This window comes from Gekko japonicus, unplaced genomic scaffold, assembly GCF_001447785.1.
Source record: "Gekko japonicus isolate JY-2015 unplaced genomic scaffold, Gekko_japonicus_V1.1 scaffold2282, whole genome shotgun sequence".
Taxonomy (NCBI): Eukaryota; Metazoa; Chordata; class Lepidosauria; order Squamata; family Gekkonidae; genus Gekko; species Gekko japonicus.
This window is the reverse complement of record NW_015160901.1, coordinates 69,350-92,986: the sequence shown is the minus strand read 5'-3', so window position 1 is coordinate 92,986 and position 23,637 is coordinate 69,350. Positions and strand designations below refer to the sequence as shown.

Below are 23,637 nucleotides of genomic sequence, written 5' to 3'. Positions count from 1 at the left end.
GAGGTTCCCCGGTTTTCGGGGCTTCAGCCCACTGCCGGCCTGGTGGCTGGTGGGGGAAACCCCACCCCCAAACAGCCACGTCCCCAATGTGATGACACTTCATCACATTGGGGACTTTGCACAGGGATACTGTGCTTTGCAGGCAAAACTCTATGGTAAATTTGGCCTAAGGCCATAGAGTTTTGCCCTCATACCAGAGTGTTGCTGATGTTGGGCATATCCTTGAATGCCCCCCCCCCCCAATCTCCCCATCGGCATGGTGAGGGGACCTGGCAACTCTAATGCAGCGGAGAGGGGGGCAGAGTTCCTGACTGTAGCATGATGCACTGTTGGGCCCCCCCACCTCTGCTGGACCTTCATGCTAGGTTGTTGGTGTGCAACGGCGCCCCCTGGCTGTAGTGAGTGCGCAAGCAGGCCAGTAACCCGCAGTACTCCTTCCTGTGCGAAATTTACCAGTGTCCATTTCCAAAAACCACTTTCTCCGTTTGGGCCGAGAGTTTCCACTCCCTTGTACAACTAGTTATACCTGAGTCTTTGTGTACTGTCAGCTGGAGGTATGCCAAGAACAAATGGTGGAGATATTGAACTACAGGAAGTCCCCGATTTAGGGTTGCCAAATGGCACTCACCTCCTTGGCGGGGAACTCCTGGGTAGCTCCTGGTGCGTGCGCGCTGCATCTACTACGTCACCCGGATGTGACGTCATGACGCCGGGCACGCTGGGAGCTTTCCCCCTCAAATGGCTGTGGCCCCGCCCCCAGCGTGTGACGTCACATCTGGGTGACGTGCACGCGGGGGTGGGGTTTCCGCAGGGGCGGAAATCGGGCCTCCAAAGCGGGGGGAAATCCGCCCCCCGGGGGGATTTGGCAGCCCTACCCCGATTTGAATTTCGCCCATGCCACAGACATGCCTGGTGGTATTCAGCAAGCCATGCTTTTCGGCCTCCCGTTGGCAGTATCGGCATACACAGTGTAACACATACAAACGCCTTTGAGTGTTCCAGAGCTCTGTGTAAATACTAAGGAAGCTTGTTGGGTGGAAGCTTGTTGGATGGTTGGTGCAGGTGGGGTGGACAAGTCAAATTGGTTTTTTAAAAAATCTTTGAGCCTTTCCCCATATGCTCCCCCAAGGGCACTACGGTCGGGGGCCCAACATCTTTTGGTTACCCCAGGCCCCAGGGACGTCAAACTCGCTGTGACCTGGGCCAGGGCCTTTTTGGTGGCGGCTCCTACCTGGTGTAATGAGCTCCTGGAGGAAATCTGGGCCCTGCGGGACCTTGTGCAGTTCCGCAGGGCCTGCAAGACGGAGCTCTTTCACCAGGCTTTTGAGTAGGAGCCGCCGCCGCCACTGTACCAGCACTGCACCGCTACCGCAAAGAGCGGGGATGCCATCGGGGTGCATGATGGCCCCGGGCCGAAGATCGGAAGGCAGCATCGTCCAGGAACCTGCTTCGTTGTTCTGGATCCATCTTCCAGAACCCATCTTGGAACTATGAACTTTAACTGTTTTACCATGGTTTTGTGCCTTTATTGTTAGCCGCCCTGAGCCCGTTGGGGAGGGCGGGATGTAAATTTGAATAATAAATAAATAAATAAATAATTTGGGCATTGCCTGCACTTCTGGGCTGGGTCATCTGCTTACCTTCTGTTTATATTTGGCCCCCTTTGGTTGGTGCTTAATGTACATCCAAATTAAATTTGAGACCAGCAGCGCCTTTAAGACCAGCCACGTTTAATTCTAGGTACAAGCTTTCATGTGCACACATACTTGGAAGAAGTGTGCATGCACATGGGAACTTACACCCAGAATTAAACTTGGTTGGTCATAAAGGGGCCACTGGACTCGAACTTTCTTTGGAGTGTGCATGCGCATGAAAGCTTATAAAGGTTGGTTGCATGCACACGAAACGTTATACCAAGAATTAACCTTGGTTGCATGCACCTGAAAGCTTCTACCCAGAATTAAAATTGGTCGGTCTTAAAGGTGCCACTGAACTCTGAACTTTGTTGTGTTGCTTCGGACTAACATGGCGACCCACCTGAATCATACACCCAGATTGTGTTGAATGATGCATGGTCTCCAATGGTTAGAGACTTCTCTGAATCACCGACTCCGGAGAATGTACTGAAAGCCCCTGGCTCCGATGGCTGTGAAGAAGGGGAGGGAATTGGTTTTTAAAAATTGGTTGAATCAATTAAGAGAGTCAGTCTGGTGTCATGGTTAAGAGTGTGTGACTATCTGGGAGACCCAGGTTCGAATCCTTGCTCTGCCATGGAAGCCTGCTGGGTGACCTTGGGCCAGTCACGCCCTTTCAGCCTAGCCTACCTCACAGGGTGGTTGTTGTGAGGATGGAGTGGAGGAGAGGAGAATGCCGTAAGCCACTTGGGATCCCAACCGGGCAGAAAGGCGGAGAATAAATGAAGTAAACAAACATTCAGATAAGTTAGCTCCAGTATCAGCCATAACCCCTCTCAGCAAATTGAGCCTCCATATTCAGGGGCAGAATACCTTTGGATAAAGTTGCTAGGGGATTAGTGGGGGGAGCTGGTGGGCTTTCTGTGGAGTGGTGTTGGCTCGGGAGGATTCCAGGCTAGCAGAACCTGAAGAAGAAGAGATTGGATTTATACCTTGCCCTTCCCAACCCAAAGGAGTCTCAGCGTGGTTTACAAACTCCTTTCCTTTCCCCTCCCCACAACAGGCACCCTGTGAGGTAGGTGGGGCTGAGAGAGCTCTTTCCAGAACTGTCCTTGAGAGAACAGCTCTGACGGAACTATGGCTTGCCCAAGGTCATCCAGCAGGTGCTGCGAGTGGAGGAGTGGGGAATCAAACCCGGTTCTCCCAGATTAGAGTGCGCGCACTTAACCACGACACCAAACCGGCTCCGCCAAACCTGGAAGAAAAGGAGAATTCTAAATGTCTTTTCCAGGTGAGCCCTGAATGCCGCTGGCCCCGGGGACCTTGAAGCTGAACGCTACCGCTTGGCACTGATCCGCTCCCTCGTCTCTTGCAGATTACAACGATTCCCGGCAAGCGGCCGACAACGAGCTCTGCGTCCCAGGACGCTACTTTGTGCAGCCGGACAACGGGGTTCTGAACCACCCCAAGCGGGCTTGCCAGTTCAACCGCACCATGCTGGGGAACTGCTCCGGCCTCGTTGACACCACTTACGGCTACCGGGAAGGCCGCCCGTGCGTCCTCATCAAAATGAACCGGGTAGGTGGCCCGGGTGTGGGAGACACCCCCCCCCCCGAGGGTGGCCCAAACTTGTGGGTTCTATCCCCAGTTTCAGCTGCCCATGCTGGGAGTGGCTGTAGCCCTTGTTAGTGCCTCCTCTACTTGGGGGTGAAGGTGGCAGTGCCCTAATGCCCCGCCCCCTCATGGGGCCTGCCAACCGGTTCCCTTGCCATTCACATCCCTTTGCGTGTGGGGCAGGAGAGGCGCTGTGGCTCAGTGGAAGAGCCTCTGCTTGGCGTGCAGATGTTTCCAGGTTCGGTACTGACCTTGGATGGAAACAAGGGTCTACTTTAGTGTCGACGGCTTCAGGGGAGAGACTGTGGCTCCGTGGAAGGGCACCTGCTTGGCAGGCAGAAGGTCCCGGGTTTAATCCCTGGCATCTGCAGCTGAAAGGATCAGGCAGGAGGTGATGGTGAAAGACCGCAGCCTGGGATCTCGAGAGCCACTAATAGTCTGAGTGGGGTCTAATTTAGTATGGGGAGAGACTGTGGCCCTTGCAGTAGAGCATCTGCTCGGCATACAGAAGGTCCCAAGTTCCGTCACAGAACCATAGAGTTGGAAGGTACCTCCAGGGTCATCTAGTCCAGCCCCCTGCACAGTGCAAGAAATTCACAGCTACCTCCCCCCGCAACCCCAGTGACCCCCTGCTCCATGCCCATCCCAGAAGATGGCAAAAAAAAAACACCTCCAAGATCCTCGGCCAAACTAGCCTGGAGAAAAACCGCTTCCTGACCCCAAAGTGGCGATCAGCATTTCCCTGGGCGTGTAAGAAAGGGCCACGAGAACTAAGCACCGAGGCGACCCTTCCTGCCCTCTCTCTCGTGATCTGCCCAAGTTCACATTGCTGTCCGATGGCCATCTAGCCTCTGTTGGAAGACCTCCAAAGAAGGAGAGCCCACCACCTCCCAAGGAAGCCTGTTCCAATGAGATTCTGAAGCTTACCCACTGCATTCTGGATTTCATTAACATAGTCTTGCTGCTGAAGTGTTTGTACCCATGAGCTGAAGTGATTCACCACTTTCACTTGATGAGAAGAGAAGAGAAGAAGAGATTGGATTTATACCCCGCCCTTCACTACCCAGAGGTGTCTCAGAGCGGCTTACAAACTCCTTTCCCTTCCCCTCCCCACAACAGACACCCTATGAGGTGGGTGGGGCTGAGAGAACTCTGACACAAACTGCTCTTTTTCAAGGACAGCTGTGCCAGAGCTTGCGACTGACCCAAGGTCACATCAGCAGGTGCAAGTGGAGGAGTGGGGAATCAAACCCGGTTCTCCCAGATTAGAGTTCTCCGCGCCCTTAACCACTACACCAAACTGACCCCTCAACCATCTTCGTTGCCCTCCTCTGGACACGTTCCGGCTTGTCTATCTCCTTCTTAAATTGTGGTGCCCCAAACTGAACACGATACTCTAGGTGAGGTCTAACCAGAGTCCTTGGGATCTCCAGTTAAAGGACCCGGCAGGAGCTGATGGAAAAGACCTTTCTCTGCCTGGGACCCTGGAGAGCTACTGCCGGTTGAGAAGGCAATAGTGACTGTGATGTACCCAGGGTCCCCTTTGGTATAGGGCAGCTGGAGGGGCCAGGCCTTTCTGTCTTCAGGGGCCAGGATTGGCAGAAGAGCCTCCAGTTGCTGACTCCTAGCTTCATGGTGTGCCTTTGGCAGAATGTTGGCCTTTCCCAGTGCGAGGAGCAGAGCTTCCTGCAAATGTTGGCCTATCCCCGCTTTCACTCTTCTGTTTATTTTTTTTAAAACCAGGGTGGGGTTAGAATTATGGGAAGGCCAACTCAAGCGTCAACCTTTTCTCTTCCCTCCGTCTTCTCTTTCCAGGTCATCAACTTTTTTGCAGGCGCCAACAAGACCATGAACATCACCTGCTCGTCAAAGGTAAAACCTGGGAGCGTGTCCGGTTTCCTTACTCTCCGCCTCTTATTTTTTTTGGTCTTCCGCCAGCTACTCATTTCATTCTGCTAACTCCTCCTTTCATTTTACCTCCTCCTCTCTTTACAACTACTACAACAACAAAAAAACAAAACAAAACCCCGTCCCTTCAGAAATTCAAATCTATGACCAAGGTAAGGGCCCATCTCTCCACAAAGATGGGCTGACCAATCTAGCAGTGCTTAGGAAGATGCTGCCCACCGGGTGGTGGGTGTCACTTTTTGGAGACGGTGGCGGAATCCAGGAGTCCCACATCTCGACTGCTTCGGCTTTCTGGCCTGATTGGTCTCCCTGCTCCCAGTAGTTCTGGTTCTCGCAACCAGGTTCTGTACACTCCTGTAATACGTGTCTCTTCCGTTCCAAGCAACTTTCCCGCAGTTCCCTTTTTTGTGGCACTCTTCCCCCTCCCAATGTCATCTCCCACAGAGAGCCGTGACTTTTCCGATGTGTTTCCGATGCCGTTCTTTTATATCTCCCACTCCCTGCCTTTGGGTCCCGGTGGAACATCGGCCACTTTGTCCCTTTTCAGTAGTGCAAAACCTCGAACAACGGTGGCTTTTAAAAAATGTCTCCCTTCTTGAGGGAGCTGACCGAGCTCTGCGAAAACGGGATCACTACCGGCTGGCTTTTGCTAGGATTGGAGAGGCCTTCGAGTGTCACCGGTAATGGATTTGTCTCTCTGGGATCCAAGCCACCTGGTTCCCCTTATGGGTTGTGTTGCTGAGGAGATCTGTTCTCCTTGGGAAAGATTCACTTCCTTCCCTCTGGATTATAAAACACAACTGGCACTACTCCGCTTTCTGGGGTGGGGCCCAAGGAATTGTTCCTGTTTTTTCTCTACTGAAAACAGAAATATTAGAAGGTCTGTAGTCAACAACCTTCCTGTCTTGTAGCTCCAGAGTAATGTAAAATAGACTGAGAAAACGGGGGGGGGGGGGGGTTTCCCCATAACTGCAGGGCATCCTCTGCTCTTTTATTAGTACTATCCCTTTTCCCAGTAATCAAAGGCTGTGTGTATTCTGTGCTTAAACACTTTGAGGTGTACATAAATCCAATATATTTCAGTGCTTTTTTTGGCAGATTGCTAATCAATGGGGAGAGGGGTGGTAAACTTCTCCTCTACCCCTCCCAAAATAGAGTTCCACCAAAAATACTTCCTGCTCAGCAGCTACTGTGGTTTTTGAGCCTATGCAATGCTTGCCAATGTCTTTTCAACCTTAAGGCAGGGGTGTCGAACTCATTTGTTATGAGGGCCGGATCTGACATAAATGAGACCTTGTCGGCCAGGGCCGTGTGTGTCATAAAAGGTAATGCCAGGTAGCGGAGATATAAACTTTACAAAGGACACAAACACAAAGGGCTTTTTGTACTTAAAATAAAAACATGCTTAAACCATCAGCATTAACAGTGTCGGATAACTGACACCTCTTGCTCTGAATTACTGCATCAAAATGTCTGTACTGTTGCAGTCTTGAGTATGCTGTTCAGGTGTGTATCTGTAAGCAGCAAACCTACGATGACGTAGCAGCAGCAGAACTGGAAGAAGAAGCAGAAGACAGCCAGTTCCACTGCTGCGGGCCTGATAGAAGCCCTCTGGGGGCCTGATCCGGCCCTCGGGCCGCATGTTTGACACCCCAGCCTTAAGGGATAGAAACTTGTTTCTCTAAATGAACGTTGGGCTTGCATTAAACATACCAAATTTTGAGGGAAACTTGAAATTCTGTCTAGGTGGGACAGTTGCAGGGTATGGCCCCACTGGTGGACCTCCTGATGGCACCTGGTATTTCTGGCCACTGTGTGATACAGAGTGTTGGACTGGATGGGCCTTTGGCCTGATCCAACATTGGCGTCTCTTATGTTCTTACAGCCCTTTTAGAGACTGGATCTTTTCATTGCTACTCTCTCTTTTTCCTTTCTTCCTCTCCATTTGCTTATTCATTCTGTCTTTTTTCCTTCTTCACTTCCATCAACAGAAAAAAGGCCCCCTGGAAGAAATAGTAAGAGTGATGTCAGATGGGATTTGGGGGAGGGCCTTTGGAGGGTTGGGGTGACTGGTGAGGGAGGGGGGGCATTGTGGGACACTGAGGTGTTTGTAGCCAGAAGGGTTTGGGAGATGAGCGTAGTGAAGTAGGCAGCCAACGTGAATGGAGGGGACTGTGCCAGATGTTAGCAAGCTTAGGTTGGGTGGAGGTGATTGGTGCGGGAAGGTGCCATTGAGTTGTAACCAAGCTATGGTGGCCCTGGAGGGTTTTCAAGCCATGAGATGTCCAGAAGTGGTTGGCCATTGCTTGCCTCTGTGGACCAACCCTGGACCTCCCAGGTGGTCTCCCGTCCAACGACAACTCTGCTTAACATCTGAGGTCCAATGAGATCAGGCTAGCCTTGGGCCATCCACATAAGGGACGTGATTAAGGTACCCCATAATATTACATATGGGTGCAAAAGGCAGGGGACGAACTATACATCTGACACTTTTCCTTCCTCCCCACAGAAGGAGGAAGATGCCCAGAAACTGGGAGACATCGAGATGTTCCCTGCCAATGGGAACATTGACTTAATGTACTTCCCTTACTATGGGAAAAGAGTCCATGTAAGTATTGAGTCTATTGTCTTCCTCAAGTGCATGCTGGGGTTCTGAGAATTCCATTCCAACCACTGTGAATGTCTGACCACCTTGGAACTCCCTTTAAACGCCTAGGAAAGTGGTTGCCGATGTCTTGCGTGTCTTGGTGCCGTCACCTTTTCCAGAGCAGCAGGATGCTAGTGAGGGAGTTGTGTGAACAGCACAGAGTTGGGCTGATTCTGAGAGACCGTTTGGTGTCTTGGTTAAGAGCACGGACTCTAATCTGGGAGAACCAGGTTTGGTTCCCCACTCTTCCACTTTGCACCTGCTGGATGACCTTGGGCAAGCCATAGTTCTGGCACAGCTGTCCTTGAAAAAGAGCAGTTTCTCTCAGAGCTCTCTCAGCCCTGCCCACCTCCCAGGGTGTCTGTTGTGGGGAGGGGAAGGGAAGAGGAGAGGAGATTGGATTTATACCCTGCCTTTCACTACCCAAGGGAGTCTCAGAGCGGCTTACAATCTCCTTCCCCTTCCCCTCCCCACAACAGACACCCTCCCTGTGAGGTAGGGGAGGCTGAGAGAGCCCTTTCCAGAATTGTCCTTGAGATAACAGTTTGGTGTCGTGGTTAAGTGCGCGGGCTCTAATCTGGGAGAACCGGGTTTGAGAACCGCTCCTCCACTTGCACCCGCTGGATGACCTTGGGCAAGCCGTAGTTCTGATAAGAGCTGTTCTCTCAAGAGCAGTCCTTGAAAGAGCTCTCTCAGCCCCACCTACCTCACAGGGTGTCCTGTTGTGGGGAGGGGAAGGGAAAGGAGTTTGTAAGCCGCTCTGAGACTCCTTTGGGTAGTGAAGGGTGGGGTATAAATCCAATCTCTTCTTCTTTTTTAGTGCTGGGGTCTGGGTTGGAAAATTCCTGGAGGTCTTGGGGGTGGAGCCTAGTTTGGGGAGGGGAGGGCTGTCAGCAAGGTATAATCCCCATAGAGGATTCCAAAGCAGCCATTTTCTCCAGGGGAACAGTCTTCTGGAGATCAGTCGTAATTCTGGGAGATTTCCAGCTAACGCCCTGAGGTTAAAAGTATGAGGTCACGGGTTGCAATCAATGTTCCCTCTAAGCTTAGTTAGTGTGAGCTAGCCCACAGTTTTTTAGCCTCCGGCTCACACATTTTCATCTTGGCTCAGGAAGGAGGGTTCCAGAGCCAACTAATTTATGCAGCAGCCAAATCGCTCACTTACTACTTTCACGCCAGTAGCTCACAAAGTGGAGTTCTTGCTCACAAGACTCCACAGCTTACAGGGAGCATTGGTTGGAATGGTAAGCAGCAAAATATAACTGCGATATAATAACTATGTCTTTGTACTATCAAATCTTAGTGTAACTCCTTCACCCTTTCACGATCAACAAAAGTTTCTATTTACAAGCGTTCCACCAAACTTCTAAGAATGCATGCACGCCAGTAGATACGTTAATGCAAACAGTCTTATTTTGTGGTCCATAAAACTATAAAACTAAGACATAGCTATGTAAAACTGTAACGTGGAAAAGAAGGAAAAGGAAGAATGGACGGCAAAATAGGATTGTTTGCATTAACTTACCTATTGGCATGCATTCACCCTTAGAAGTTTGGTGGAATGTTTGTAAATAGAAACTTTTGTTGATGGTCAAAAGGTGAAGGAGTTGCACTAAGGTTTGACAATGCAAAGATATAGTTATTGTATATCACGGTTGTGTTTTGTTGCTTACAGCACCCTGAGGTTGGGAAAGTTCCACCAGGAAGCAACTTTGCTCTCCCCTCTAAACAAAGAACTAGAACAAGAACCCTTGCTCGTGCCTTAAACTTGAAGTGAAGTTGTGGGTTTAGCAAGCTGGTTTTTTGGACCAAGACTCTGGCTGGCTTTTGCAGTTCACCCCATGTTGGTCCTTGTTTTGTGAAAAGAAGGGTTAGAATCGGGCCTGACTTCTGCCAGCGCCTCCCATGTCCTCACGCTTCCGCTTCCCTTTCTCCCCTCCTGCGATTCCGCCCCCAGGTGAACTACACGCAGCCGGTGGTGGCGGTGAAGTTCCTCAACCTCACGGCCAACTTCGACCATCACGTGGAGTGCAGGGTGAACGCCGCCAACATCGCCACGACCGACGAACGGGACAAGTTCGCCGGGCGCGTCTCCTTCAAGATCCGGGTCAACAGGGATTGAGTTTCTCTTGGCCCCTCCACGACCCCCCACACCCCCAGCGCCCTCGGAAGCTAACTTTCCCGCCCAGGCTCTGTCCCCTGCCAGGATGGTGCCTAAGAGGGTGGGTGCGTTGATGTGGAAGCAAAGGGGGGGGTGACGATGGTGGGCGTGTGGGGCTGGGGGGGCCGTCTCGACAATGCTGCTCACCCTGAGGGTCGCTAACCTATGCTACTAGACAATCCCAGCTCCCTCAACCTGAAGGCTTGGCTTCCTTCCGGCCACCCCTCATCCGCCCCGGCCTTCTCTCCCCCCCCCTTCCCCTCCAGCCACCATCTGGAATGCTACTCGGCTCGTTCTAACCACATTACTCGCTTCCCTACCCTTCCCACCCTGCGTAAGGCCTGTGGGGAGGTCAGAGGCTATGTGACCCTTCCCCCTGAACCCTCCCCAGAGATTTCCTAATATAATAATAAATGTATATAGTTATTTTTTATATATATTAAAAATTAAGGTACTGCTGAGTCCTCTGTTTTCCTGTGCTTACACACACATGCACCTTTCCGCACACTTCCTCCTCCTCCTCCTCACACAATCCCCCTCACTCCCTGATCTTTTGTGCCCATTTAGGTCTCTCCTGGATCCCTATTAAAATAGCTTCTGTGATGGAGGTTTGGTACAAGGGGGGGTGCTTGGGTGTGGGCTGTCATTTTCCTAGCTGTCCACAAGGAATAGTGGATATTTTGGCCCTGCCGAGCTGAGTGGTTCGGTTTTGCCGACTGTTGGAAGCCATTTTGTCTTCCCAAAAGAACTTGTGGTTGTCATAGCGTGCAAAATGACTGTCGACAACGGAGGTACCAAGTGGCTTTTTGTGTGTGTGTTGGCTAAGAAGCAAAATGGCCGCCGTCATGGGGCAAAGCTCTGAAAAGAACAAAGCGGCCATCATCGTTAATCCTGATCTGCTTCTTGTAGAATGGCAGCCATTTTGTCACAGGCCAGTCCTGTCAGTAAGGATGGCGGAACGGTGGATCTTTCCTGTTGAACAAAGCAGCTGTGGAATACGAGCCTGAAATCACAAAATGGTACCATTGGGCATAAAAGCCCCAAATGGCTGCCGCCGCCGATGCCCAGGCTAGCTTGGGATATATAATTTTTTGATTGTAGGCCACATTTTGGAATGGTGGACGAAAGATGTGACCGTGAAGAGTGGCCATTTTGATTTCCTAGCAAAAGATATTGTCACGGCAGCTGCGGTGGCTAAGCCTGCTGGTCTTAACTCTCTAACCCTCGGCCTCCCTCTTTTTCTAAATAGGATCTACTGACTCTGGTTTTTTTTCAGTGTACAGTTGTTTGAATCTGTTCTCATAGTGACACTTTGCACTAAGGGTAATATTAAAAAAAAAAAAAAAACCCCTGTTTCTGCCATAGCTGGGGGGGGGGGGGGAATGTTAATGAAACCCTGTAGCGGTCTCTTTGGCCACCTTAATTAACCGACGGAGGTTTTTGCTTCTGTAGATCCTTGCCTGCCTGGTTCCCCCTCCCCCCGCCCCCGGTTTGGTTAATATTTGTTTCAACAAAACAAGTGTGTTTGAAAGAAAGTAAAAGTTTGGCGACACAGGTTTTTCTTTCTTTTTAATAAATTTTGCCCTTTTTAACTTCTAAGGCTGCATCTTTGAGAAGTCATTCTGTGCATGAATGGAAGGGAGGAACTTAAAATTCTTGGCTTTTTAACTCTTTTTTTATTTTGGGGTTTGTTTGTTTTTGTTTTTATTTGCGGAATTATTTAATTGCCTGTATCAGATTTACTGTAAAAGATGAGAAATAAAAATTTTAAAAATCTGGTTTTGTGTATGAAACATGTATGAATTCTGGGTTTTGTGGTAACGGTCTTGCTGGATCTTGTTTTTGAAGCAGTACAAAGTTGAGTGTCAAAGCTACATTGGTTGTGTGGTGTGTGTGCAGGCAGACAACCACTTGAACACAGAGCCTGGTTAATGGTCGAAAGGTGTGTTCCGAGGCTCTGTGGAAGCTGTGCTAAGCTGCTAGGCCAGAACTGGTGATGTCTTTTCTCTGGTGGTTGGTTGCTAAGCAATGCAGGCAATGCCCCCTGTCCTTATGTCCTGGGCCAAGACGCCGTTGTTGCCAGGACCAGTTCATGGTCTCTCACTGTGGGCCCAGAAGAGAATGCCAGTTGACACCTATGCTACCAGCTGGGAGGCAACGTGGCATGGGCACCCTCAGTTGCATGGGTAGCTTGGCTTACTTACCCATCTTGCCAGCTCAAGTAGAACAAAGTTTGAGTCCAGTGGCACCTTTAAGAGCAGCAAAGTTTAATTCTGGACACAAGCTTTTCGTGTTAAGCTTTTGTGTGCATGCACACTTCTTCAGATAGCTGAAGAAGTGTGCATGCCCATGAAAGATTATGTCTAGAATTAAACTTTGCTGGTCTTAAAGGTGCCACTGGACTCAACCTTTATTCTATTGCTTCAGAGCAACATGGCCACCCAACTCAAATAGTTTGATAGATTCAGGTGGGTAGCATTGTTGGTCTAAAGCTTATATCCAGAATTAAATTTTGTTCTTCTTAAAGGTGCCACTGGACTCAAAGTTTGTTCCAAGTAGTTTGAGACAGGGTCAATATGAGAAGACTGTGCAGATGGGTTGTTGAAATGCACATGAATGCATGTCTTCTAAGCAAAGGGTCTGGAAGGAGGAACATGCATTATGCACCATGCTTGAAAGATCTGTCCCCATTTCAGTAACAGGGTACTACTTGAACAAGGTTTGTCCATTGAGGGATTGGGTAGCACATAAGAGAAGCCAATGTTCGATCAGACCAATGGACCATCTAGTCCAACACTCTGTGTCACACAGTGGCCAAAAATGCCAGGTGCCATCAGGAGGTCCAGCAGTGGGGCCAGGACACCAGAAGTCCTCCCACTGTTGCCCCCCCCCCCCGCCAAGCACCAAGAATACAGAGCATCCCTTGCCCCAGACTGAGATTTCCTATCTATACCTTGTGGCTCATAGCCACTGATGGACCTCTGCCCAAGATGTTTTTCCAATTCCCTCTTGAAGCCGTCCATGCTTGTAGCCGCCACCACCTCCTGTGGCCGTGAATTCCACGTGTTAATCACTTCTGGGCTTGGGGAAGTTATGGAGGATGTATGTAAATAATCACCCGATACTTTGGTGGTGCGCCAAGGAGCCGGCAGTTGGGTGGCTTCCATATCTTGAATCCCATGGGTGAAAGTTGATGTGCTAGTCTGGGGGATGGGAGGCCCTGGCAAGACTGCCCTCATCCTGGCAAGGCCCAGAAGAGGAATGGTTTTCATTAAAGGCCTGCTTTCTTCTCAGTGGGCTGGTGAAGGGGGGGAAGGAAGCCCAGGGCCTTTCAAAAACCGGGTTCCTCTTCCCTTGCCCCTCCACCTCCAAGCGAAGACTTTGTTGACGAGAAACTGTGTGCCAAAGCCGGGGTGAGGAAGAAGCGCACGGGGTTTTCTCCCCAGCTGAGGAGATTTTGAGTGGGCACCCATCCTGGGGAGCAACTCCCCTCCCTCTGGTCCCCCAGTTCCTCGAGGCAGTGCTGTGAAGGGGGGGTGCCATGTGGGCTTCACCCCCCCCCCCCAACAAGGTCCCTGCCCTGAATTCCAGCAGGTTTCCTGGCAGCCGTTTCCCTGCAGAGATTTTGGGGATCTGTGATGCATCCCGTGGCTCCCTCCGGTGCCCATCTGCTCTGTCGGTGCCAGTCTGCCAAAGCTGCTGTTGGCCATAGGCACAAGCTGCTCTCCTTCTGAACTTCTTTTTGCTGCATTTCTGATTTTGGGGGTGCTTTAAGAACAGTGCTGTCGGGAGCCTGCCCCGGTGACGTTTTCTGGCTCGGGCCGGAGCAGCACCACAGAGGCCTGGTCTTCCTGTGGGATTTTTATTGAGCTCCGTTTACCCGCTTTGCACGATGGAGCAGGCGGCCGTCCTTTCGCTCACCTTTACATGAGGACAGGTGGTGAGCCCTGCCGGAAGGGGACCAGCCCAGCATCCTGTTTCTAACCGGCAAGCCCGAGGCTCCCAGGAATCGCAGAAGCGGGGCTAGAAGGCGAAATCCCTCCCCGGCAACTGGTGTTTAGAGATATACTATCCCTGAACAAGGAGGTCGTAGAATCCTAGGATCACAGAGTTGGAAGGGGCCATACAGGCCATCTGGTCCAAGGCCCCCTGCTCAATGCAGGATCAGCCTAGAGCCAGGGGTGTTGAACTCATTTGTTACGAGGGCCGGATCTGAAATAAATGAGACCTTGTCGGGCCGGGCCATGTGTGTCGTAAAATGTAATGCCCGGTAGCGGAGATATAAACTTTATAAAGGACACAGACAAACACAATTAACTTTCACGTTGCTTTCTTACTGGGAAAGACTGGATCATGAGGGCGTAAACACAGTGAAAAGGGCGAAGGAACCCAGTTGCACCCAGGAGAGCCCTGCCATAAAGAGCCCAACAAAACACACACACACACGCAGCATAAGCAGCCCAACAGAATACACACACACTGTAGCAAGGCACACAGAAGTTCATACCTTGAACAAAACTTTGTTGGTCTTAAAAGTGCCTGGTATTTCTGCCGTGCAATTGAGGTAGCCTAGCAAAGCGAGCTCTCCCTTGTTCCCTGCCTGCCTGCCTGCGTTCAGGAAGGAGCCGCAGCCAGTGGAAGGAAAGAAAGGCTTCCCTTTGTCTCCTGAATATGATTGAGGCAGCCTGGCCAGGAAGCAAGCTCTGGCTGGTTCCCTCCCTCCCCCTGGGAGGAGGAGCCTCAGTCAGTGCTTTACGAGACTCTCAGTCGCACAGAAGAAGCTTGCCTATCTATCTCCTGTGTGATTTGAGAGAGTCTGGCAAAGTAAGTTGTGATGTAGCAGCAGCAACAGAACAGGAAAAGGAAGCAGGAAACAACCAGGGCCTTGCGGGCCGGATTGCAGTCCTCCGAGGGCCTGATCCAGCCCCCGGGCCGCATGTTTGACACCCCTGGCCTAGAGCATCCCTGGCAAGTGTTTGTCCAGACGCTGCTTAAAGATTGCCAGTGACGGGGACCTCACCACCTCCCTAGGCTCCTGATTCCACTGTTGCACAACTCTTACTGTAAAAAAGTCTTTCCTGATATCCAGCTGGTACCTTCCCGCCCTTAATTTAAACCCATTCTTGCGACTCCTCTCCTCTGCTGCCACCAGGAACAGCTCCCTGCCCTCCTCTAAGGGACAGCCCTTCGAATACCTAAAGAGAGCAATCATATCGCCCTTCAATCTCCTCTTCTCCAAACTGAACATTCCCACATCCAGAGGTCGATTGGGGGGGGGGGGACCGCGGGGGCTCATTCTGTTGCAGAAGGAGGAAGAAGCAGAAGGGTAAGTTGGCGTCCTCCCCCTCTGTCTGGCCGAGGCCACTCCACGTGGCCTCTGCAAGGACTCCCAGCCCCATCCAGGAGCTTCCCCGAGGTAGCTGTGTTAGTCTGTTGCTGCAAAACAGTCCAAGAGTTCAAATAGCACCTTTAAGACTAACAAATAGCACCTTTGAGACTAACCATTAAGACTAAGACTAACTGAGTGGTGGGTGTGGCCTCATGACACACTTCCGGTGATGTCAGGGGGTGTGGCATAGGCTAATGAGTTGTGCTAATGAGTCCCCCTAGCTCTTTTTCCACGCAACGGGTAGCTGTGTTAGTCTGTTGCTGCAAAACAGTCCAAGAGTTCAAATAGCACCTTTAAGACTAACCATTAAGACTAAGACTACCTGAGTGGTGGGTGTGGCCTTATGACACACTTCCGGTGATGTCAGGGGGTGTGGCATATGCTAATGAGTTGTGCTAATGAGTCCCCCTAGCTCTTTTTCCACGAAACGACCCCTGCCCACATCCCTCGGCCTTTCCTCACAGGGCTTCTTGGTCTCCAGGCCCCCGATCATCCTCCTCACGCTCCTCTGCACCTGCTCTGTTCTGTCCACCTCCTTTTTGAAGTGAGGCCTCCAGAACAGCACACGATACTCCAGGTGCAGCGTGACCAATGCAGTGTCATGGCTTATGGCCACTGACGGGCCTCCCCTCTACCGATTTGTCCCACTGTCAGACTATATCTTGCAGCAGTGAGTTCCGTGAGCTCAGGCTCCTGGATTTGTTCTGCTGGGATTGGTGCATTTGCATTTATTTCATGGTTTCTCCAGGTGCAGCCTGACCCATGCAGTGTCGTGGCTTATGGCCACTGACGGGCCTCACCTCTACCGATTTGTCCCACTGTCAGACCATATCTTGCAGCAGTGAGTTCCGTGAGCTGGGGCTCATGGATTTGTTCTGCTGGAATTGGTGCATTTGCATTTATTTCATGGTTTTCTCAAAGCAGCTGGGGACAGAGTTCTCCCTTTTCTCGCAACAGCCCTGTGAGGTATGCCAGACTGAGAGTTTGTGATGGTCCCAAGGTCACCCAGCGAGCTTCCATGGTAGAAGTGGAGATATGGACCCACTTCCCCCCAGGATCCTAGTCCAACAGCCTACCCACTATGCCATACCACTTGGTGATTTCCAAAAGACTCTTGAGTCTTTTGCAGTGGAGGAAGGTTCCTGCCCTTGAGGGAAAGCACTCTACTGCCAATGGAATAGACCTTCACTCTTATGGCCAGTCACTTTTACTACAAGCCTTGGGCAGCTGGCTATCATCTCCAAGTGGAACCTCCATGTGTAGGGGCAGTGTACCTCTGAATGCCAGGTGCTTGTGGGAGGGTATGTTGCATTTATGCCCTGCTGGAGGGTTTCCTGGCAGAATGGGCCTGTCCACACTGGGACTAGGGTATCTCCGCACTCCCAATAAAATCAAGAGGTGGTCTTCTTAAGTTCATGATTTTTTTAACCTGGTGGTGAAGAGCCTGCACAAGAGATGACACAAGCAGTGTTCCCTCTAAGCTGAGTTAGTGCGAGCTAGTTCACAGTTTATTAGGTTCCAGCTCACACATTTTCATCTTAGCTCAGGAAGGACGGCTCCAGAGCAAACTGATTGATGCAGCGGCCAAATCGCTCGCTCACAACTTGAATGCCAGTAGCTCACAAAGTAGAATTTTTGCTCACAAGACTCCACAGCTTAGAGGGAACATTGGTCACAAGTGACCTCCTGAGACCATAACCGTTGTTGCTGAGGGTCACTCAGGATTCCTGTTTTTGCAAGGGTGGAAACAGCATTGTCTTTAAAAAAAACCATTCATACCTTGAAATTCCCCAGTAACCTATGCTGGTTGAGGAAAGAGAAGGCTGTGCTTGAAGGGCTACTTCTCCACAAAACATGTGGGAAATGAGGGGGGGGGAAATAACCGGGAGTTTCTTGTGGCAGGGAGTTCCACAGGCTTATTGCCGCAATGAGGAAAGAAACAGCGAAACTTGCATTTTTATCCTACCCTCCCCCCACAGTGGCGTAGCATTCGCAGTCTTTTGCTAAGAACATCCCTATGAGGTAGGCGAGGGCTGAGAAAACAGAAAGCAGACAGCTCTGGCCAAAGCTCACCCCGTAAATCTCATAGCTGAGCATGGGTTTGAGCCCAGCTCTCTCTGTGCTCCTAGCCTAGGAGCGTGACATAGGTGTCAAAATATCAGACTCCAGGAGAGTTCAGCTCAGATCTCTCCTTTGGCCCCAAATGACCCAGCCCTCCTCAGAGCAATCTGATTTATCTACCTTGGGCAAGCCATACTTCTGCCACAGCTGTTCTTGAAAAAAAAAAGAGCCATTTCTGCCAGAGCTCTCTCAGCCCCACCTACCTGACAGGGTGTCTGTTGTGGGGGGGGGGAGGGAAAGGAGTTTGTGAGTCGTTCTGAGACTTTTTTGGGTAGTGAAGGGCGGGGGATACATCCAATCTCCTTCTCCTTCTCCTTCTTCTGAAATGGAGGACGTCAAACTCTGCAGGCCGCCCTGAATGAACATCAGAAGAGCCCTGCTGGACTGGACCAGTGAGGGTCAATCTAGTCCAGCATTCTGCCTCACACAGCGGCCAACCAGTTGCTCTGGAGCGCCAATAAGAGGGCAGAGAGGCCTTCATAAGTATATAAGAGCCCTCTTGGATCAGACCGGTGAGGGTCCATCTAGTCCAGCATCCTGCCTCACACAGCGGCCAACCAGTTCTTCTGGGGGGCAACAGCAGGGCAGAGAGGCCTTCATAAGTATATGGGCCCTCTTGGATCAGACCAGTGAGGGTCCATCGAGTCCAGCATCCTGCCTCACACAGCGGCCAACCAGTTGCTCTGGAGTGCCAACAACAAGGCATAGAGGCCTTCATAAGTATATAAGAGCCCTCTTGGATCAGACCAGTGGGGGTCCATCTAGTCCAGCATCCTGCCTCACACAGCGGCCAACCAGTTCTTCTGGGGGGGCAACAACAGGGCATAGAGGCCTTTATAAGTATATAAGAGCCCTCTTGGATCAGACCAGTGGGGGTCCATCTAGTCCAGCCTCCTGCCTCACACAGCGGCCAACCAGTTGCTCCGGAGCGCCAACAAGAGGGCAGAGAGGCCTTCATAAGTATATAAGAGCCCTCTTGGATCAGACCAGTGGGGGTCCATCTAGTCCAGCCTCCTGCCTCACACAGCGGCCAGCCAACAAGAGGGCAGAGAGGCCGAGGCCTTCCCCTGATGCTGCCTCCTGGCTCCCGGATTCAGCGGTTTAGTACCTTTGAATGTGGAGGTTACCTTTAGTCCCCAGGGCTAGTAGCCGCGGATAGACCTCAACTCTGTGCATTCTGTCTAACCCCCCTTTTAAAGCTTTCCACGGACAGCGGAAAAACAAAAACAAAGTGCGGTTTCCTTCTCCAGCCGCGCGTCGTGGCCGACCACCGTCTACTTGCCAAGGGAGGGCAGATGCCAAACCGACTGGCAGGGGGTGGTCTTGCTCCGGGGCCAGCTGGAGGGTGGTTTTTTTTTTTTTTTTTTGCAGCCCTGCAATGCAGCACCTGAGACAGCTCCGGAAAGTGGGACGGTCTCCATGGCAACCGGGAGCGCTTCACTGCAGAAGGAGGGTTGCCGGGGCTACCGGGAGCAAGCCATTCATTGCAGAGGGAACAGAAGGGGAGGGGGCAAGTGGGGGCCGGGCCCCGCCAGTGCTGCAGAGATCCTGTGTCGTCCCCCCCCCCCTCGCAAGGACCACAGACAGCTCCCGGGGCTCAGCACTGCAGAGAGCTCCCTGCTGCTTCCCACCCCCCACCATGTTCCTTCAGCACACTGCAAAATGGGGGCGGGGGGGAATGCACTGAAACGCTGCTGGGGAAGCCAAGGATTTTTGTTCTTTCTTTTAAAGGCGGGCTTAGCCGCTTGTCAGATCATAAACCGCCCCAAAGAGTTTGGCTGCAGAGCGCAGGCCAGGAACGGTTGCAGCAGTTTTGCCTGGCAACATGCTCTATCGGACCCGGGGCCGAAGGGTAATAGGGCATTTGCCCCTCTTCGCACCCTCCTTTGGGGTCTGGTAATCACAGCCAGTGTTCCCTCTAAGCTGAGTTAGTGTGAGCTAGCTCACAGTTTTTTAGCCTCCGGCTCGCACATTTTTGTCTTAGCTCAGGAAGGACCGCTCCAGGGCAAACTAATCTATGCAGTAGCCAAATCGCTCGCTCACAACTATAAAGCCAGTAGCTCACAAAGTAGAATTTTTGCTCACAACACTCCACAGCTTAGAGGGAACATTGACAGACTTTGTCTGTCTGTTTAAAGAGGCTGTGTTTTATTATGCATGCTCAACCCACGGCAGCCTCGGAGGCAGCGCAGAGTTAAGTGCGCGGACTCTAATCTGGGAGAGCCGGGTTTGATTCCCCGCTCCTCCACTTGCAGCTGCTGGAGGACCTTGGGCAAGCCATAGTTCTGTCAGAGCTGTCCTTGAAAGAGCAGTTCTCGAAAGCGCTCTCTCAGCCCCACCCGCCTCACAGGGTTGTCTGTTGTGGGGAGGAGAAGGGAAAGGAGTTTGTTAGCTGCTCTGAGACTCCTTTGGGGAGTGAAGGGTGGGGTATAAATCCAATCTCTTCTTCTTCTCTTCTTCTTGGTCTCGGGCCTGTGGTTGGGACTGGTCTGTTCCCAAGGGCTTCCACACAGTGGTAGGGTTGCCAGCTTCCAAGTGGGGCCTGGAGATCCTGCAGAGTTACAGCTTAGCACCACATGACAGAGATCAGTTCCCCTGGAGATAAATGGCAGCTTTGGAAGGTGGGTAGTACAGCACTGTACCCCTCTGTTTGGTGAGAGAGCCGGTTTGGTGTAGTGGTGAAGTGCGCAGAGGACTCTAATCTGGGAGAACCGGGTTTGATTCCCCACTCCTCCGCTTGCAGCTGCTGGATGACCTTGGGCAAGCCGTAGTTCTGGTCAGAGCTGTTCTCTCAAGGGCAGTTCTCTCAGAGCTCTCTCAGCCCCAGCCTACCTCACAGGGTGTCCTGTTGTGGGGAGGGGAAGGGAAAGGAGTTTGTAAGCCGCTCTGAGACTCCAAGTGAAGGGCGGGGTATGAATCCAATCTCCTCCTCCTCCTCCTCCCCTTCCCCAAGCTGTACCTTCAGTTTGATGTAGTGGTTAAGAGTGGGACTCTAATCTGGGGCAATTGGATTTATTTATGTATTTATTAGATTCATACCTTGCCCATCCCACCAAAGCAGGCTCAGGGCGGCGTCCATAAATTTGAAAAACAGTTTAAAATCATCATAAACTAAAGTGCTATACATTCGTAGTTCCCCGTGCAGCAGCGAACATGTTCCAACGTTGCCATATCCAGTAAATTTGTGAAAGGAGGCGGTCAGCCCTGCCGTGACGATGGCAAGGCTCTGAGGTTATATCCAAATGTACCAGAGGTTAGATGTGATCGAATGTGGTCAAATGCCTGGTGGAAGAGCTCCGTCTCGCAGGCCCTGCTGAATTGTATTGTTTGATTCCCCACTCCTCTACATGCAGCTGCTGGCGTGACCTTGGGTCAGTCACAAGTTCTCTCAGAGCTGTTCTCTTAGGAGCAGTCCTCGAAAGGGCTCTCTCAGCCCCACCTACCTCTTAGGGTGTCTGTGGTGGGGAAGGGAAGGGGAAGGAGGTTGTAAGCCGCTCTGAGACTCCTTCAGGTAGTGAAGGGCAAGGTATAAATCCAATCTCCTCCTCCTCCTCCTCTTCTTCCCTCCAGGAGTTTCCCAAACTGGGGGTGGCAACCCCAATGTTCAGGCAAGGCCACCAGGTCAGCCAAATCTGAGCATCACTTGGGATAGGAAAAGCCACTTTGCACATGCTCAGAAGCACTTTCTTCTGAGCCAATGATGGCCTCAGCATTGGGGGGGGGAACCCCAGTTCCTGGCTCCACAATGAATCTCCGGAACAGAACCGTCTCTCTCCCCACGGGCTTCCCACTTCTTTCCTTCCTCCAGGGAGCCGGGGCTGTAGTTCACGGCGCTCCCCTCCTCCATTTTATCCACACACAACATCCCTGTGAGGTAGGTGAGGCTGCGAGAGTGTTCCTTGTCCAAGCCTTGTGGCAGAGGGGGGGATTTGAACCCATGACTCTAATGCCACAACGCCATCCCCATCCCCTTCAGCATCTTCCTCCCTGCTGGGTTCTCTCGCCACCTTTCCTCCATGGATTACTTTTATCCCCGAGGGTCATGGATGTTAACAGTGCAGGAGGGGGGGGGAGCGGATATATCTTCCTCTGGCCTTCTGCCACTTTTCCCCTAGTAACCTATATTCCTCTCCCCCCCACACACACAATCTGCTATAATATGGCGTCCCCTGCCCCCTGGCTTTCCGCTGCAGGCTGGATCACCCGTAATTTCTCCCCTCCCACATCTGTGCCAGCTCTCATCGGCTGCAACCGCATGGAGACAGGTCGTATTTCTCTGATCTGTGGGCGTGGTGTCGTCTCCCTGCCATGAGTCTTCCTGGGCACAGCTGTCAGCTTGGTGCGCTGCCGGGCAAGGCCGGGGCAGGTATGTCTGGAGTGGGGGCTGGTTTAGGGTTCACAGGGCTAGAAATCCTCCGGGTAGGCAGGCCGTAGCTGTGTCATCCAACTTCTGTCCTCACAACAGCCCTTTAAGGCCTTAGACGATCCATCTCAGGCCTCTCCTCATCTGCAAGGCGGCAATAGATGACGATGACGAAGAAGACGACGATGAAGGTGAAGAAGAAGCAGACAATGATATTGGATTTATACCCTGCCCTTCACTACCCGGAGGAGTCTCAGAGCAGTTTGCCATCTCCTTTCCCTTCCTCTCCCCACAAAAGACACCCAGTGAGGTAGGCGGGGCCGAGAGAGCTCTCTCGAGAACTGCCCTTGAGAGAACAGCTCTGAGAGAACTTTGACTGGCCCAAGGTCACCCAGCTGGCTGCATGTGGAGGAGTGGGGAATCAAACCTGGTTCTCCCAGATTAGAGTCTGCGCTGCTAAACACTCCACCAAACTGGCTTCCCTTGTTAGATGTGCTTTCCAGACTGTCGTCATAATCCACCTCTAGACCTGTTCTGATTCGCCTACAACTTTGCTGGCACCCGCCAAGTGATTTTAGAAAATGGGTGGAGCCGAGCAGAACATTTGGCCAGCAAGGCTTTTGATGGGCCACTGGAGACTTGATTGGCTGTCCAGATTTTTAAAAAAGATTGTTTTGGCAGCAGCTGCCAGTGTTCCCTCTAAGCTATGGAGTCTTGTGAGCAAAAATTCTACTTTGTGAACTGCTGGCATTAAAGCTGTGAGCGGGCGATTTGGCTACTGCATAGATTAGTTTGCTTTGGAGCCACCCTTCCTGAGCAAAGACAAAAATGTGTGAGCCAGAGGCTTAAAAATGGTGAGCTAGCTCATACTAACTCAGCTTAGAGGGAACACTGGCTGCCACCACAAAACAAGGATCTGTGTGGCTGAAAGTAAACTGTGGCAGCCTTTTTGTGGCAGCCATTTTGTGGCTGTGCCCAGCAGTGTTCCCTCTAAGTTGAGTTAGTGTGAGCTAGCTCACAGTTTTCTAGCCTCCGGCTCGCCCATTTTTGTCTTAGCTCAGGAAGGGATGGCTCCAGAGCAGACTAATTTCTGCAGTAGCCGAATCGCTCGCTCACCACTTTAATGCCAGAAGCTCACAAAGTAGAATCTTTGCTCACAAGGCTCCACAGCCTGTCTTAGAATTCCAAAGGCCCCCACAGGCTCAAAAAAGGTTAGGGACCACTGGCCGACATTTATCTTAAAGTGTGGTCCCCAGAGCTGAACACAAGACTCCAGAAGAGGCCTGACTAGGGTGGGAAAAGATTCAGGTGGGTCGCTGTGTTGGACTGAAGCAACCGAACAAAACTGGAGTCCAGTGGCACCTTTCAGACCCACCAAGTTTAATTCTGAGTGTAAGTTTTTGTGTGCGTGTGCAGAATTATACCCAGAATTAAACTTGGTTCTGCCAGAGCTGTTCTTGAAAAAGAGCCATTTCTCTCAGAGCTCTCTCAGCCCTACTGACCTCCCAGGGTGTCTGTTGTGGGGAGGGGAAGGGAAAGGAGTTTGTCAGCCGCTCTGAGACTCCAAGTGAAGGGTGGGGTCTAAACCCAATCTCCTCTCCTCCTCCCCCTCCCCTTCTTCTTCTTCTTCTTCTTCTTCTTCTTCTTCTTCTTCTTCTTCTTCTTCTTCTTCTTCTTTTTCTTCTTCTTCTTCTTCTTCTTCTTCTTCTTCTTCTTCTTCTTCTGTGCCACTGGACTCAAACTTTGTTAGGGTGGAAAAACTACTACTTATGACTTGGAAAAGTAGGAGAGACCCTCCCC

The 23,637-nt window shown here is 51.5% G+C and overlaps 1 protein-coding gene across 1 annotated transcript in view; it reads left to right on the top strand.

The window, feature by feature from the left end:
- The window catches only part of ATP1B2 (ATPase, Na+/K+ transporting, beta 2 polypeptide), a 16,066-nt gene extending 4,330 nt beyond the window's left edge, over positions 1-11,736 (top strand). The window contains exons 3-6 of the mRNA XM_015423940.1: positions 3,010-3,212; positions 5,064-5,120; positions 7,666-7,764; positions 9,761-11,736. Coding sequence (XP_015279426.1) covers positions 3,010-3,212; positions 5,064-5,120; positions 7,666-7,764; positions 9,761-9,925 — 524 coding nt within the window. The 3' untranslated portion in view covers positions 9,926-11,736. The remainder of the gene's footprint in view (positions 1-3,009; positions 3,213-5,063; positions 5,121-7,665; positions 7,765-9,760) is intronic.
- Positions 11,737-23,637: the final 11,901 nt, after the last annotated feature.